Raw genomic sequence first — 17,563 nt, 5'->3', positions numbered from 1 at the left:
CTGGTATGGTTATCACACCATTTAACTGCTAAGGAAATGGGGGCCCAGAGAAGTAAGATAAGTCTAAGATTACCCAGTTAGTAAATAACTGAATTGGGATTCCAACTCATGTCTCTCTAAACATACCTCTTTTTTTTTTTTTTTTTTTTGCCCAACAAGATAATCTCAATCCTTTTAAAACTTTTTCTTATACATCTTACATTTTTTCACAGGAAGAAGTTACCAACTGTCATTTGAGGTTTTATCAAGATCGTAAGATCTCTGACCAACAAAATGGAAAGCCTCTTGAGAAAGAGATCATGTTTTGCTCACAGTTACATCCTTATCATCTAATAATTTTACCAATAAAATTGCTTAAAATGTTTTTGTAATGAATTAAACCAAGAATCATCAGTCAGTCTTTAAAAAAAAAAATCCTTGCAATGATAAGCAAGTATGAAGTCAGATTTAAAGAAAGTGAGATAAATTAATCCCAAAACAAATTCTCATCTTGTGTTTTTTTGGCCTGAAGATAATTTCCACATCTCACTATAAATCTGGTTCCTTCCAACAGAAGTTAGAGTCCTCTTCTGATATGTAGAAACCAATTCTCCCCAGTGTTTTAAAAGACAAAAATGCCTTTAGTGTTTGTATGCAAAAAAGGTGCAGTAAATATAAACCTCATCTGGAAACTGGCAAATTACTCCTGAATTCGGAGCATGTCTTGGGGCAGCCTTGGTTTCCCACTTGAAGTCCTGTTCTATGTCCATTAACATTAACAAGTGCTTATTCAGAAGAAGGGTGAAATGACCATTAAACATTTTGTTTTCTGATTTGAGGCATCCAAATTTTATAGATGTAATTAAAATGGCTTAGTGGATGCTTTACTAAAACTTGATATCAGCAAGAATACTAGACCCTTTCCTCATCTGAAAACTACTATGATGGACACTCACTCGGCAAAGGGGCTGAAGCTCAGAACTCTGTAGTGAGGGTTGCCCATGATTTAAAATATCGTATCTCCACTGATGGCTTGAAAGTTCGTATCTCCAGCCTTCACTGAACCCCTTATCTCTAGACTGTTAAATCCAAAGGCCAATGAAAATCTATACTTAGATACCTAATGGCAATCTTATACTTTTTATTATTGTGGTAAAATACACATGACGTGAAAGTTACCACTTTAAAGTGTACAATTCAGTGACATTAAGTTCACTCCAATGCTGTACAACCGGGGCTGTAAGCTAGTTCCAGAACTTTTTCATCATCCGAATGGAAACCCAGTACCCGTTAAGCCACAATTCACACCGCTGGCCAGTCACTAATCTGCCTCTATGGATTTGCCTGTTCTGTTTTTTTTTCTTTTAATTTCAAATAAATAAAATCATACAAAAAAAAACCCGAAAAATAATATGCTGCTGAGATATTTGCAAACATAGTATTTTAAAACTAAGTTGAATGTATTTGGCTCAAAAAAGAACACACTCTTCAACAGTCTTTGTAAACAAAGATAATCTTGACTATCTGTAGACATGTGCATTTATGTACATATGTTACATACGCATGTTCAAAATAAACAGTGTCAAGTTCAAAATATTTTTGGCCAAAGACATTATATTGTGTCACTACGGACAGGTTTCCAGAGCATTTTAAAGAACGCTTTGCTTGTTCTTCCTGAGTCATGCTTTTAACTTTCTAAGCTGTAATTTTGGGGTTATTGTACATGCAAACTACATGGGTCCACATGGAAAAGCCTGGGTGACTGATTTGGGGCTGCTTTAACCTGATCTTTGATAGCCAGCTGATTAAATCAGTCAAAACTAGTCAAACTGTCTCCTGCACAAAACTACCTGAGGTCAGCAAATACCAGTAGTCTGAGGAAGGGGGATGGTATCGTCCATTTTTATTTTAGCTTTTTTTTTTTTTTCGGGCTTAATTTCACCCTAGCCCTGACTCACTGGGAAGCTTAGGAGATAGGGCAGACAGGGAGAAGGGAGGCAAAAAAAGACATTCTTACTTGATATCTTTGGAATTCGAATCTGTTCACTGCTGCTGCCATCTCCTCCATCACTGAATGGCTTAATTTCTATTATATAATCTTCATCAAAAGGCAAAGAAAGCTCCACTGATGTTTCATTTGTTTCAATGACAGATGTGCTGCTTTGTCTGCTCCATCTGTACAAGACCTGCCAATATGGAAAGAACAGGTATCACCTGCTGTCCTCACAAAGGCCCCAAGGATGGAGCATTCCTTCACTTTCACCTCTGGGCACCAGTGAAATGCAGGGACGCCGAGGTTGTCAGGCTGCCCACTTGCATTTGGAAGACTCATTTAGTAGCGAGGGGCATGTCTGCAGCCACCACTGATTTCATTATGAGGAAAGAGTTTAAAGCGTTGTGCAGCATGGCAGCGAGGCTAGCATGAGTCTAACGACGTGCTGTGTGGCCTCATGTAGCCTCTGGAAGGTCAGTTAACACACATGGAGAAGGTGGATATACAGAGCTCAGTTACGCATGAGGGTCTTTGGCATGAGGACAGACTTGGCTGCTGTGTGACCGTGGTCCACTTACTTTCCCGCTCTGAGCCTCACTGCCCACATCTGTAAAACGGGGACAATAACACCCACTTTTCTGGGAAGTCTTTACAATTGCACAGGACTGAATAAAATGAAGGGCTCAAAGGAAGCATGTAAGAAACAGTATCTATGAAGCCTTAAAAGGAACAAAAGGTACAAACATACACGGCAAAGGTTAGAAGCAAAAAGTAAGGTGTAAAAATCAGGCCAAAAGTTATCATTATTATTAATCCTTTGGAAAGAGGACATTTCAGAACAGGGAGAGCATCTCTGAAAGACAAGTGCTATAACCCCCAGAGGACACTGGACCGCTTTTTCAGCTACACAGAAAAGAGGGAATGTTATGGGGCAATTACTCTCACTCTAGAAGTGTCTGTAGCTTCAACAGTGCCACTCATGTAGCTTCAACAGTGACACTCTTTGTTCCCCTTCTTGGTTTCCTCTGGGTCAGAGACTAGGCTGGTAGTTCATGTGAAGAGATAGGCAACTAGCTCTCTTGAAAATACATTCACCACCTGGCATTGCCTACTGTGGTCACCAACAATTCCCACCAGGAACAAAAGATAAAGGCCCAGAGAGGTGCACCTGCCTTTCTGGATATGATAATTGTGACGAGAACTGTCCCACAAATACTTTCTGATGTTTACAATGAGCCAGGCACTCTATTGACATGACCATATTTAACTGCCACAACAACCTGACAGGACAGGCACGGTTATTCTTTTCTGCAGATGAGAAAACTGAGGCCCAGAGATGTCACAGAGCTGGTGAGTGGTAAGATGAGGGCTCCTAAGCCTGTACTCTTAAATCACCATAACCCATCATTTCTCCTGACAATAAAAAAAAAAAAAAAAAAAAAATAGGGTTGGGTAACGTGAATGGTTCTGGTCCTGGCTGTGTGTTAGAAGCACCTGGGGAGCTTGTAAAAAATACTGAAGCTGCAGGCCACTGGTTCTCAACAGGGGTGGGAGGCGGAAGGACCAGTTTTGTTCCCTGGGGCATCTGGCAATGTCTGCAGACATTTTCTGTTGTCACAATGGATGGGTGGGTCCTCTTATAACGCAGAGGACAGTCCCCACAACAGAGAATTATCCAGCTCAAAGTGGCACCAGTGGGGAGGCTGAGAAATCCTTCTCCAGCCTCGCCCCAGCCCTCCTGAGTCAGGCTCCATAGCAGAAGGGTCCAGGCCGTGACACATTGTTAAGAAAGATCTTCAGGGGATGTTCATTCAGTGAATCATGAATGAGATCAGCGTTCTCCAACCTGACCCTCATCAGAGTTGCCTGGAGGGCTTATTAAAACACAGAACACTGGGCTCCACCCCAGAGTTTCTGATTTAGTGGGTTTCAGGTGGAACTTGAAAAATCTGCATCTCTAACAAGTTCCCAGGTAACACCATTGCCTCTGCTCCAGAGATCACACTTTGAGAACCACAGGACTGGCTCCTCTTTCCCTAAGACCCACTGTAAATTCTGATTGGCTGAGGTCAGAGACATAGGGTTACCCGCCCTACCACTGCAAAAAAAAAAAAATCGAACACAAGTGAAATTCATAAAATTCCCTTAAAACGGTTTAGATCCCATTTGTTTCCTGGCATTTCATCACCTTTATTTATGTCTCTCTAATACAAGGTGGAAAACACAATTTCCTTGAGGTGGAAAGATTCATAAGTGTCCCCCTTCCTTCTCAGAGCATCAGTTGTATCAAGCTCAGCATCCCCTCACTAATGATCAGGCTCAAATAAATCCTGAGGCACATTCAGGACTGTCACAGCATCTCATCATGGCCCTTCAGGAACATGAGCTGGCTGATGGGATGCAAGGGCACACCTGGCTTTGAGGAATAAATTGCTTCTTTGATTCAGCTCTGCCAGAGCACAGAGGATTCAACTAGTTTCAATTGTAAACCCAAAAGAAAGACTTCCAGGAAGAAACCGCCCTTTTATCAGCATTGCTTATCAGTCTTCTAATGATGGGGACTGCAGTGGCACCTAAATAAAGGCCTGAAAAACCTTTATTTACACTAAACACTTGGTTCAGCTGATTGACTTAAAGGCTGTGCTTGCATTTCCTATAATCCAGAGCGGAAGACACAGAGGAAGAGTGAATTTGTGAGAATACTGATAATAGAATCAAACGTTATTGAATGCTTACTATGTGTTTGAACACTTTATATTCTATGTGCTAATACAGATTACCCCTTGAGGTAGGCATTGTTATTATTCTGATTTTAAAGATGAGAAATCTGAGACCTGGAGATGTTTAGCAATGTGCCCAGGGTCTCATGGCCAGTAAGTGGGGGATCCAGCATTCAAACCCAGGCAGTCTGGGTTCACAGCCTATATTCGTAACTGAGACCAGCTTGGCCACCACTGTGGGCAACTTGCTTCCCCTCTCTGGTCTCTGTCTTCATGAATGCAAAACAAGGGGGGTTAGATCATAGAAAGCTCGTGGCCCATGGGTAACATTTGGCCTGCATATTTTAACTATTGGGCCCTTAGTGGGTTTACATTTTTTTTTTTTTGAGTTAGATGTCAACATGTACAAACCAAGAAACTATACATGATAAAGTTTTGGGTTCTACTAAAAACTGGAAGATATGGCCACACTGGTCTACATTCCTGTCTGGCAATAATTGGCTGGAGCTGAGAAGCTGATGCCTATCCTGGACCATCACAAGCTCTGTAGCTTATCACACTCTCCAACACTTCCTATTGTGTCACATTGGCATGTATCTACCTCAGGACCTTTGCATATCCTGTTCACTATGCTTGGAACACTCTCAGAGAGCTGCCTATCTTATTCTCTCCTTTTTTCATGGCCCAATCGAAATGTCACCTCTTGATAGAGCCTTTCCCTGTGCTTTATTTAAAATAATGTCTCTCCTATCTATCCCATGGCACTGCCTATTCTCCTCACTCTTGGTACTACTTTATTACTTCTCTTGGTACTACTTTATTACCACTTGATCTATTTGTTTACTGATGGCAGGCAGAATAGCTGAGTGGTTAAAAGGTGGGACTCTGGATCCATACTGCTTGTGTTCAGAGCACAGGTCTTCAGTATACTAGCTGTGTTAACAACACTGTACCATATACTTGAATGTTGCTAAGAAAGTAGATCTAAAATGTTCTCACCACAAACAAGGAATGGTAATTATGTGATGGGATGGAGGCATTAGTAAATGCTACGGTGGTGATCTTTTTGCAATATATAAATGTATCAAATCAACACACTGTATACCTTAAACTTACACAATGTTATATGTCAAGTATATCTCAATAAATCAGTGAAAAAAATACTAGCTATGTGAAGTAGGCAAGTTACTAAACTCTATGCCATGAGTTCTTCATCTATAAAACTGGGGCTAATAACTGCACCTACTTCATGGGTTATTACAAAATTAAGAATTACAACAGTGCTTGGCACGTATACTGACAGTATTTATTGAAAGGATTAAGCTAACTGAATTCCTTTACATAACCTGCCTGGCTCTGTAGACAGTTTAGTTTGTGATACTGAAACCAGACGCTCTCTTTTTAGCTCAAGTATCATAAAGTAGCTTGACACTTTGTGCTGAAAGAATATTTTGCGCCTTAAACTTTCTAAAGTCAACTTCTTTTTGAGACTATTTACGCAAGCAGAAATCCCACGAATCTCAACAGTTTAGGTAGAAAACCAAAAACACACACACATACACACAGATGTATAATTTTTACAGAACTATATATATCCCTGAACATTAACACTGTATATGTAGCATTTCAATATCTATAACCAGTTACAGTGAGATTCCTTGGGATCTAAATGAGGATGTGTAGGGAGTCTGGCTCCTCCAGTCCCAGCCCTAAAGGGCAGGGAAGGAATTGAGTCGAACTGGAAATCAAAAGTCACAAAGGGCCCTTTACTACCACCTGGTCTAACCTTGTTAATCCTCTTTCCTCTACTGTCAGCACATGTGGTTTCTGCAACATTTTACGCACTTCATACCCAGCCATGAGCGATGCTTCCTAAGGCATGAAATTCCCAACTCGGAGGTGCCACTCTATTTTTCATAGACATAGTTTAGATCCAACGTGAAAAAACATATTTGGGGGAAAAAAAGCGCCTAAATCCATGGCTCTTGCTGTGTTGTCTTTTTATTTTTTTCCTGAGATAGTCTGTTCTTTCCTTGATTTCTGGATAGGACTCTATCTTAAGCTGTGGTGGCCTTTTTGTTTCTTTTCTTTTTCTTTCTTTTTTTTTTTAAATTAAGTCTGTGGTTGAGCCCTTGTGATGAATATGTTAAATAAATACATTTTGGATCCCCCCCCCATACCAAATTAGCCTATATCATCCGATCTGCTGCTCACATCTGAAAAGGTTCCATGCTCTCCAGTTGTAATTTGTTCCAATGTTTTTTTCTAGCTCTATAGAAATAAAAAGTTTCCACAATTCTCCGTGAAGCCCCAGTTCTTTTCTGGGAGCTGAATACTGCCGTGTTGGTCTTATACTGCTTGATTCCACCACACCTGCCCGATTCTGTGCTGCTCAGGGGAATCTTCTAACTGTCTGCAAAAGTGTCTGTTGAATTTAAAAAAAAATATATATAAGAAGGGCCTCCTTGGAAAAGTGCTACCAAGACAAGCTCATACGAGAGTTTCTGAGAGGGGGCAGGAAGACAAAGAAGTAGCAACTAAATAATACTCATTTTCCAAGTTTTCTTCTAAAAATGCCTATAATCTTTTAGACCCAGTTCGCTGAAGTAAAATTCAGCTTGCATACAGATCCCTGCCCTGTGAAAGCTGAGGGCACTCCAAGTCACTTTACTCAATGGCCTTCGGTTTTCACGTCTGCGAAAGGAAGGGCTTTGGCTGAATGATCTTCAGGATTTCTTGCCCGACTAACATTTTGCTTGGTTCCCTGAAGTACTTTAGGCAGCTCCCTGCCTTTCAAATTTATTTCAGCACCAGCTTCAACATGAGCTTAAAATCTAGTAAGAGGTTCACTCATGGAACTTGTGCCCCTCCACAGGGACTCCTAAAGCCTTCTGAATTTTTATTGTGTTTTCTCTCTCTGTTCTACTGGGCGATACTGGAAGCAGGGAGGAAGACTTTCTCGCTCCCGTTTTTTTTTTTGTTGTTTGTTTTTTCACTCTCCTCCTTGGTTTGGTTAAATTAATTCGTCTCAGATCACATCTGCATCTCTCTCGTGCTGTGTTCAGTCCCGGCAGTGTTAGCCTGGGTCAGACCCCAAAGTTGCAAGGTCTGCCTTCACTTTTGCCTTCTTTCTTTGCTTTCTTTGAGCCTACGCTCTCCTCTCTCATCTTCCAGCCTACCAAACCCCACATCTCTCTCGTCTTACATGAAACTGATCAGATGAACTCTTTCCCATTATGTCTCACTAAGAGACTAATGATTCAGGAGTTCAAGAAATGAGGGCTCCCTTTAATACCACCATAGTGAATGCATCCTTGGCTTGAGAAATCATGGGGACTATTCAGGCACTGTGCTCGTGAGGTCCACAGTCTGGGGATTCACAATAAGTCATCAGCCAATTACAATTACCCGAGAGGATGGAAAGTACTTTAAAAAAATCTGACAAATAGCGAGAGCTCTGGCCATCAGGGAAGGCTTCTCATCTTAGACCCGAAAGATGATTAAGGATGCAGATGTAAGAGGCGGCAGTCCCAGGGAGACGGAATAGAGATGCAAAGGCTCAGGGGAAAATGAAGATACTGGAAGATTTCTCCTTTAATAAAAGAGAAATGCAGTCCCAGAAAGGTTACATGATTTACCTAAAGTCACATAATGACTAGAGCACCAAAATGTGGTCGTTTTTGCTCTATTCTGTAAGACCCTTCCAGAAAGTTTGCTTTTACAAAGGGATCCAGTGAAAGGTCTGAAGATTAGTTCTTAGGGAATGTTTCTCTGCTGGCAGAATACAAATCACTGTGCCACATGGATGAAGGAAAAATAGCCCATAGCAGCGAGGGTTTCTGAATCCCTCTCTAATCACATCACCTAAGGCTCTATGGCCAACGATGTCAACTCCCACTTCCAGCCCTGGCTTTAGTAACTGTAACTAATGCCTGACAGCACTGTCACTATGCTTCTCTCAACAGCTGCATCCAAAAATGTCACCAAATAGCAGCCTGCAGGCTTGATGCATCCTGCAGACTAGTTTTGTTTGGCCTGCATTGTCTCAAATGTTGTTTAAAAGTAAAACAAAACAAGATACTTAAAATGCCCTTTAATTGTGGCACCAGGGCTACATCCATTTTCTTTTCTAGTTCTTTAAAGTCAGGCTAACATTTATGGGATCAGGCAAACGAATGTCCTAAAAAATCCTTGTGTATATGTATGTATATGTACGTATGTGTGTGTGTGTGTGTGTGTGTGTGTGTGTGTGTGTGTGTGTGTGTATACATACCCCTAACCATAGGAACATGAACAAAAGAGATCAACCATTAGTAATAGGGAGAAGTTACTACTGTTGATTAAAAATACCATCAAGACAAGCACAGAACAAAACTGACAGTAGAAATGTTTAAAATGTGGTTCTTCATGATTTTTTGGAGACCTTTAGTTAAAGACCACAGGGTCTTTAACTATTTCTGATTGTCTCTGCCTGAGCCCGAACTATAGGCGATTCTCTAAATCCTGACCAGCTGTCATGCGCTGTTGACAAAACTCAGACCAAACCACTTTGGTGCTTGGGAGAAAGAGGCTGACAGAGCGCTGTCAGGGAGAGAGAGGACAGGGTACTTTTTTTTTTTTTTTTGCGGTACGTGGGCCTCTCACTGCTGTGGCCTCTCCCGCTGCGGAGCACAGGCTCTGGACGTGCAGGCTGAGCGGCCATGGCTCACGGGCCCAGCCGCTCCGCGGCACGTGGGATCTTCCCGCACCGGGGAACGAACCCGTGTCCCCTGCATCGGCAGGCGGACTCTCAACCACTGCGCCACCAGGAAAGCCCCGAAGACAGGGTTCTTAAGATTCATGAGAACAGTCTGTCCCCACTAACAGCAGAAGTAGGTGCCTCTGCAAAAAGAAATTACCCACTTTGTATCCTTTTACTTCCGACTCATTATCCAGGGCCTTCACTTGATCCCAATTCAGGATAATTTTGGAGTCCGATGAATTCCATATGATGTTTCCGGGGGGTTGACTTGGCGCTGTAAAAATTTAAGATATTCGAAGTCACAGATTATTAAATCTCAATGGATTCTGAGGAATATCTCCTTCCTAGAATTCGAGAGTGGAGGCAATTTAACGGGCTATTGCACTAATATGTGTCTTCAAGGTCACTAAAATCTGACGAGATACAGCATTGCAAATGGAAAAAGATTCAGTTGGTCACCTAACATTTATAGCTAAAAGAAGTGGCCCTTCCCAGTGAGGAGAAAACATTTATCTTTCTGTCCTCCGGAGCAATGAATTTTGTATGGTATTCGGAAAGGTTCAGTTAAAATGCTAAGGTAAATCTGAATTTCCATAGTGATACCAATTAGTATGCAAATGATCACTGGGAGGTGGGGATGGGAATGAGCTTGGAATATGTTTGATGAATCTCTAAAATATTTCTGAGCAAGAATGTTCTTACGTGGCTTTCTGGTTGTCACGTTGACCGTCGCACTGGAGGGGCCTGTCCCTGCAGAATTATATGCCTTGACAGCTAAATGATACAGAGCGCTGCCTTTTAAGTTGGTGATTTTTGTTGATGTCTGATTTCCTATTGTTCGTATTTTTCGAGCATTTTCTTCTTTGTCATCATGTCTCCAGTATTTTACCTGAGAAAATAAAAAGGAAGACCTTGGATGTCATACCTATTGGGGATGTCTCCAACGTCATCAGGTGATTTTTTTTTAAATACAAGATTCTTATGACAGAGTTAATTTTCTATACAGCAAGTCGTAAGCAGAGCTTTCAGAACCAAGAGCTTTGTGCGTGCTGAGAGATCATCGATAATTGCAAAGGCCCCCTTTTTGTTCTTAGCTTCAGAGTGAGATGGTAAACTGGCACAGTCATGGTTGGGTATTTCTCCCTTTTTCCCCACCTTGTTTTGAGCCCAAGTGATCCTCGGTGTATCAGAAGTCAAAGCTCATTTTGCCAACCATCTTATACATGCTTAGACCTGCATGTATTTAGACAGAGCTCTCTGGAGAGTACCATGGAAACGGGTAATCTCACAGTGGAATGCTCAGGGCTTCCATTCACACTCCTTTAGAAACAACGATTCTCTAAAACAAATGCCTCTAAATGGAACTTTAGGTCTTTTTCCCATCAGAGGGTGTCTAGAAAGTTCTCATTGAGGGGTAGGGACCCTTTCCCAGAACCAAGGCACCTGTCTCTTGCTTACCTCATACCCTTGTATCCGACCTCTATTCTTTTCCATGGGGGAGGCCCAGAAGACTTCAACATCTGTTGCAGAAAGACTTCTGGCAAAGATGTTGGCTGGTGCTTTGGTGGGTTCTGCAGATAAGTATGGAAAAAGTTATGACTCTATCAGCTGCATCAGAATAGGCTTCTAGATGCAAAGGCATCATACGGGCAAAGAATCAATGATTATAGAATAGTCCTTAGTGATTATGATCCAAACCCTCATTTTACAGAGAAACCATCATTAACAGCTGGGAGAGAATGGTGATGGAGATGGTGGTGAAGAGACTTTTTCAGTCTTTGGCTTCTAAATTTAGGGGTAGGTGGAAGGGAAGTAACCCAGGACACTTAAGTTTAAGCACCACGTTTCACAGCCAGCAATTTATTTAACACACATCCTTCTTAATTAGCATTTGTCCTAGGTGAGAGTCATAGTCACTGGTTATGAAAATTAGACAGAAAAAAGGAGAGTCAACTGACTTGACTAAGTTTCAGGAGGGCCGGGTGACAGTTCAGTTCTGCACAGCCAGCTGCATGTCTTACGAGCTTGGCTGTACAAGTCATTTATGCTTTCTGGGCCTCAACCTCCTCAGCTGCAAAGGAGAGTCTGGACACAGTCTGTCCCCTAAATTTTAGTTCTTTTTGCCAGATTTTTGCCAGAGCTGTGTACCATTTTTAGGTAAAGATTTTCCTTCAGTGGTCTTTCTTAATGAACAACTCAGGCACGTTGTGAGTTATAACACAAATGAAAGCCTGGTTTTGGTTTGATAGCTGTATTTTTTTTCTGATGCAACTCAAATCAATACGTAAGTATTAAATAATTTTAAAGGTTCATCTAGTACGTTTACAGTCAACTTGTGTGCTCCCTCTGGAATGCACATTCTGTTCCAGAAAATGGTATACATGGAGACCCCTAAGGTTTTGTCTATTTATAACAATGTGTGATTCTATTTATGTGTTAATTCATTCAGTATCTATTAGGGGTCTGTGTGTCATACACGTTTCGACACTGGTGACACAGAGGTAAAAAATAAATAGCCGGCCCTCAAGAAACACACAAAACTAAAATTCAAAGTTCATAATACACTGAGATGAGAATTATAACAGAGCAATGTTAAGACACAAGGAAAAAGAGAAGCACCTCACTCCGTGGGCCTGGGGAAATGAGAGAAGGCCTTGGTTGTTTGAGTTGAGTTTTGAAGGATGACCATGAGGTCACAAGGTGGGCAAAGCAGGGAACTTTAAGAGAAGTTGAAGCATATACTAGGGGCTCAAGCTTGTTTGGAGAATTGCAAGTCCTTTGGCTATGGTTGGAACATGGAGTATGCAGGGAAGAGGGGCAGGAGTTGAGGCAGAAAAGAGAGGTGGGGGCTAGATCATGCAGGACCACCGAGTCTAAGGGGCTGACTTTTTTAACTGGATGGAAGAATTCATTGCATCTTCACTTACTCCAAGTCAGTGACTCAACTTTTAATATGGTCTCATTCTGAACATCACCTTTGAAACAATGAAGGTGAGCTCCGATGGAGATGAAGGCCATTAGGAGAGGTATTCTGAGAGCAGGGATGGCACAGAGGCAGTGAAAATGAGTGAGAACCCCTAAACATGATAACACCGGAGATGACAATGAGAGCAATCACACTGCTCTGTGACTTACTCTATTCTTTAATAACAGAATAATTTTTGAGTACAATGTGATTTATGAAAAAAATCATATTGAGAGGAAATACAAATTATATTTTGGCATTCACTTAAAGGCATAAAATAAAATAGAATTCTGTTGAAAGTAATGTGATAAATACATAGACATGAAGATCTTATATGGTACCTGAGATTTTGGTCCTTAGCAGTGGAATTAATAAAGGATAAGCATTTGTTTTTATACACCGTGGAGTTGCTATCTTTCTAAGAGATTGGTGGTAGATAATGAATCATATTTTTCATAGTACGCTTCTCTTGATTCAGGATATGCCTTCAGTTTATGGGTAGAGTGCTAAATTGATTGTACGTCCTAAAGTCAACATCTCAGAATTGAAGAAACATCATACCTTCTTCTGCAGAATATACCACGGTGGTGGGACTGAAAGGGCCTTCTCCTTTATTGTTGAAGACGCCCACTTTAACCTCGAAGGGAGAGAAGGGATGCACGCTCTCATTCCTGAACACGTATCTGGAGGCGTCCGCGGAGGCCAGCACGGTCAGCATCCAGATCATTTTGCCATAAGGCCGGAAGGCCACCACGTAACCAAAGCCTCTGCCGTTCTGTAATTCCTCAGGGACCGTCTGGGAAGAAAGGGAGGCGGTCTTCAGAGGCTGCAGTACTTTGATGCAGATGCTACATTGTTTTATTCCACTCCCCACCCCTACACACGCCCCTGTGTTCATGCTATCTTATGGGGGCTTTGTCGAGAGTCTTCAATTTGGGATTTGCCATCAGTCTACCAGAGATATTCAGGGGGGATTGAAGCAGGGTTCAAAAAAAATCAATGAAAACCTGCAGTGGAGAGCCTGGCTTCCTGATGGGGGAGACCCAGCTCTGAAACTGTAGGAAATGACTGTGGAAGACACTGGACAGTTGATCTAAAAAGCAACATTCCCAACATGTACCATCTAGTAGGATCCTTCCTCCAGGGTCACACGGACACTCATTGAAAGAGCTCTCACCAAAGAAGTGAGGACCATCCTGGCTCAGGCAAGATCTTCCCTCTCAGCCCGGAAGTGCTGGGCTGGAAGGGGTGAGTGGTTTCTCTCACTGCTGGGGCTCTGGTTAAATGACAGACTGGAACTTCCGTGGCTGTTGCCTAGAATCCTTCAAAATCATTGTGGACTCTTTCTGAAACTATGACCTCCTGTCTCAAAATCAATTTTTAATAAAGTGGTGACTAACACACCTCTACGTTGGTGAAAAAATACTTTACACAAGAGGGCTCCTGCAGCAAAGCCAATCTTAGGAAATTGTGCTGGTACACAGAGTCTATTGTGGGCAGATGTTTTAAATCAATTGGCGTTGCAGTAATTCAGGAAAAAAAGAAAAACTGGTTTTCTCTAAACCAGCCTTCTTTAATGTGCATATTATACATATATACATTTTTTCTTACGTTCTCTTCCCTTTCATGATTGTTTTTCCTGTGACCAACCGAATTAAAACTTGACTCCACAACTGATGGGCAAGCGCCATCTTTTCCTGCTAGCCATTCACGTGAGAGGGAGTGTTTGCACTCAAACGGATTTTGGCTGTTAAAAACAGAGAAGGCAACTTCCCATATACGTTTAACACAGAGTAAAATAATACAATAGCCTAGGCTAATGTATGTTCCTTTCGTTCTTTGATTCATTTACCTCCCAGGTTATAACCAGTTCAGATTTGCTGCCTCCGCCTCCACTGACGTTAGCTGGGGTGACTTCGGGGACTGTTCAGGAGACAAAAAAACAAGTCATGTCAGGTGGCAAAGGCCAAGAGGGCCAGCAAGGTTGCCTGGCTGAGGTGACTCGTTTAAACAGATACTCGGATGCACACAGCTTTGTCTCCTGAGATCAGAAATTGTATGGTTGAGGGTCCCGAAGCATCAGCTCGCGGAAGTGAAACATACCCAGGAAACTGCTATTAGTTACCTCTTTCCCATTCAACAAGAGGCACACCTGTTATCTGACATGACTGAACAATGATTCAGCTCCACCCCTAGAGGCCAAAGTTCAGGGGGATGAGGAAAGGACTGAGGTTCTGGTTCTAAGGCTTGGGTAGGCATCTATGAACCACGTGGCGGTACACAAAGAAGTGATGATACACACTCTGCCCGTGCAGAGCTCAGAATCTAGTTGGAGGGTGGGAACACATGCAGGACGATTACAGAGCGATGTCGACAACCAACAACAGTGCGGCACAGACAGAACGGAGGAGTGCAGAGGCCTTCTTTTACGGGCCTCTTCTGTAAAAGAGGGCAAATTATGCTAGCTTCCCCCTCACGATCGCTGAGAGGAATTCATTAAATTACGATTTTGGAGGGGAAAAGGAAGCATGGGGTTAGCTATGGTATCATCCTGTAATGAAAGACTCCAGACAGAATCTAAAAATGTCCGGCTGGGGTATAGATTTGGTGACTGGGAATGTCCCCTTGGATAAAGCCAACGAAATACAGCCAGATGGATTTGTGTCCAAGAGTAGGGTCAGAGTTTCCATTTGCTCTGGGGCCTTCCTCTTCCTTCAATAAACATTTGGCCTCATCGCAGCTGGGACCTTCACACACACCCACACTAGGCCTCCCACTCTATGTGAGACAAATACAAGGGATGCAGATGAATTTATGTTGTTCTCTCACTGTGCTCACCCAAGCTGCGTACCCAGAAGCTGCTATAAAACTGCCGGCCAGGCTTGCGTGAATTACTAGGATGTTCCCAACCTTAGCTTTTGGGAAGGGTTTATACCCTAAGAAAATCTTACTGAACATTTCTGAAGAACTTATTCTTTGCCACTTGACATTTCTGTGAGTTGATTTCATTTGAAGTGTGGGTGTGCATTTGAAAAAATAATAATCCTGGTAGGAGAGCCTTGGTGACAAAGGAACCAGTGAAGAAAGATGTGGTGTTTGAGAGAACGAAGCAGAGTGTCTCGCCCTGTACCAGGGAACCCAAGGAAGAGTGAGAACATAACTCTGGATTGAAACTCACTGCTGGGACTCACAGAGACAGAGAACAAGCTAGTGGTTACCAGTGGGGAGAGGGAAGGGAGGAGAGGCAACGCAGGGGTAGGGGAGTAAGAGGTACAAACTATTATGTACAAAATAAGCTGCAAGGACATATCACACAGGGGAATATAGCCAATATTTTATAATAACTATAAATGGAGTATAACCTTCAAAAGTTGTGAATCACCATATTATACACCTATAACTTATATAATATTGTGCATCAACTATACTTCAATAAAAGTTAATATATAAAAATAAAAACAAAAACACCAACAAAATAATGAAACTCCCTGGTGGTAAGGCTGAGCATCTATTGGTCTCATTTCTGATGATCACAGTCACTCAGGGAAGGGTGGGCTAGCACAGAGCCTCATTAGGGCTGAAGTGCAGGGAGATTCAAAGCCTTTCCCTAAGGAACAGGAGCTCCTGTATCCTTGGTGCTACTCACGGGCCTCTTCTGTCCTCCGCTTCTCAGAGGGCTGACTGGGCTCCCCAATCCCAATCACGTTGGCTGCAACTGTGCGGAATTCATATTCGACCCAAGGGTTCAAACCCACCACAGTTGCTGTGAATGTCTTCCCATCAATGAGCTCTGGGACTGAAAGACATCAAAAGGTGAGCATGTTTCATAGGATTCCACGTTAGGAAGATAGGAACTTCTATCCATCATCGTCACCATTACTGTGTTCGGGGCATTGCTGCACGTCTGAGGGTAGCTGCACAAACAGCCCTTGCAGGGAGGTAATCCCAGACCTCTCTGTGCCAGACTAATAAACTCAAATCACACACCAGCAGATGACATCACGAAAGACAGTCTTCAAAGCCCAAAGCTACTTGACCATAATCACTATTGTTCTCACCTCACCTGTTTTTCAGCATTTACTGTATCGGGCTGGGCATATTGTTTAATCCTTCCAACTACCCTATGAGTAAGGTGAAATTATTCTCTTCATTTTTATAGATGAGGAAAACGTACCACATGAAGGTCAAGTGACTCGCCCAAGGTCATACTGGATTTGCACCTTTGTCTGACTGCATGGCTCAAGCTCTGTAACTTATTATAACAATGGAGTAATAATGTTATAAATCCACACAACTACTGTTAATGAACTGTGTTAGCATACCAAAAGAAAGAATCTGTAAACATAAAAGGAACGGCCCATGAAGAATAGAAAAAGAGTCAGAGAGGCAGAATTTGATAGTGTTCATCCAGCAGGATTTGCGGAAGGCCTCCCTTCACAGAGGACAGGGCCCCCTGCTTGATGCCACAAGCCATGGAGCTCTGGACTTGGCTTCTATGCTCACTGCACAACCTTTTGGGTTTTGAATTAATTACTATGAAGATTTCCCAATGGGCCCAGGAGACTCAGAGGGACGTCCCCTGTGACAAAGCTGAGGCCCCTGTGACTAGGCTTCAGTGGCTTCTAGCCTCCTTGGGACCACACTTATAGAGTCCTTCCCTCCAAAGGTGAAGAAAGTGGGTTCTGGAGTTAGACAACCTGGATTCTAGCCCTAGCTCCACACTCAGTAGCCAAATGACCTTGGGCAAGTTGCTTCGCCTTTCCATGCCTTGGTTTCCTCACCATAAAATAAGGCGAATAACAATATCTATTCACAGTGCAGTTGAGAACACTCAAGAAAAGCACTTAGCAGAACATACGGCACACAGTAAGGGCTTAACCAATTCCAGCTGTTTTCCTTTGTAAACCATCATTATTATCGTCGTGAGAATCAGCAACTTCATCCCACTCCTTTCCTTCATTATATTTATTCAGCAATTTATTTTTTTTTAAGTATCACAATCATTTCTGTATGGGGTCATAACAATTCTTATTATTCCCATTTCACAGAAGAGGAAAATGAAGATGTATAGAAATCTGCTGACTAGCAAAGTCAGGACTAGAATTCTTATCTCCTTAACGTCCAGATTTTTCCTTTCCTTCCTTCCTAATACACTCCCGTGACTC

At 42.3% G+C, this 17,563-nt stretch overlaps 1 protein-coding gene across 1 annotated transcript in view; it reads right to left on the bottom strand.

Annotated features, from left to right (window-relative positions):
- The window catches only part of CNTN4 (contactin 4), a 501,156-nt gene that overhangs the window by 2,213 nt on the left and 481,380 nt on the right, over positions 1-17,563 (bottom strand). Inside the window, exons 15-21 of the mRNA XM_029243779.1 lie at positions 16,045-16,194; positions 14,251-14,321; positions 12,960-13,194; positions 10,892-11,004; positions 10,136-10,322; positions 9,595-9,707; positions 1,997-2,165 (exon numbers count right to left, since the gene is read on the bottom strand). Of these exons, the coding sequence (XP_029099612.1) occupies positions 1,997-2,165; positions 9,595-9,707; positions 10,136-10,322; positions 10,892-11,004; positions 12,960-13,194; positions 14,251-14,321; positions 16,045-16,194 (1,038 nt within the window). The remainder of the gene's footprint in view (positions 1-1,996; positions 2,166-9,594; positions 9,708-10,135; positions 10,323-10,891; positions 11,005-12,959; positions 13,195-14,250; positions 14,322-16,044; positions 16,195-17,563) is intronic.

This window comes from Monodon monoceros, unplaced genomic scaffold, assembly GCF_005190385.1.
Source record: "Monodon monoceros isolate NGI ecotype Baffin Bay Population unplaced genomic scaffold, NGI_Narwhal_1 Super_Scaffold_3, whole genome shotgun sequence".
NCBI lineage: Eukaryota > Metazoa > Chordata > Mammalia > Artiodactyla > Monodontidae > Monodon > Monodon monoceros.
The sequence above is the reverse complement of the archived record's forward strand: the minus strand, read 5'-3'. Positions and strand labels throughout refer to the sequence as shown.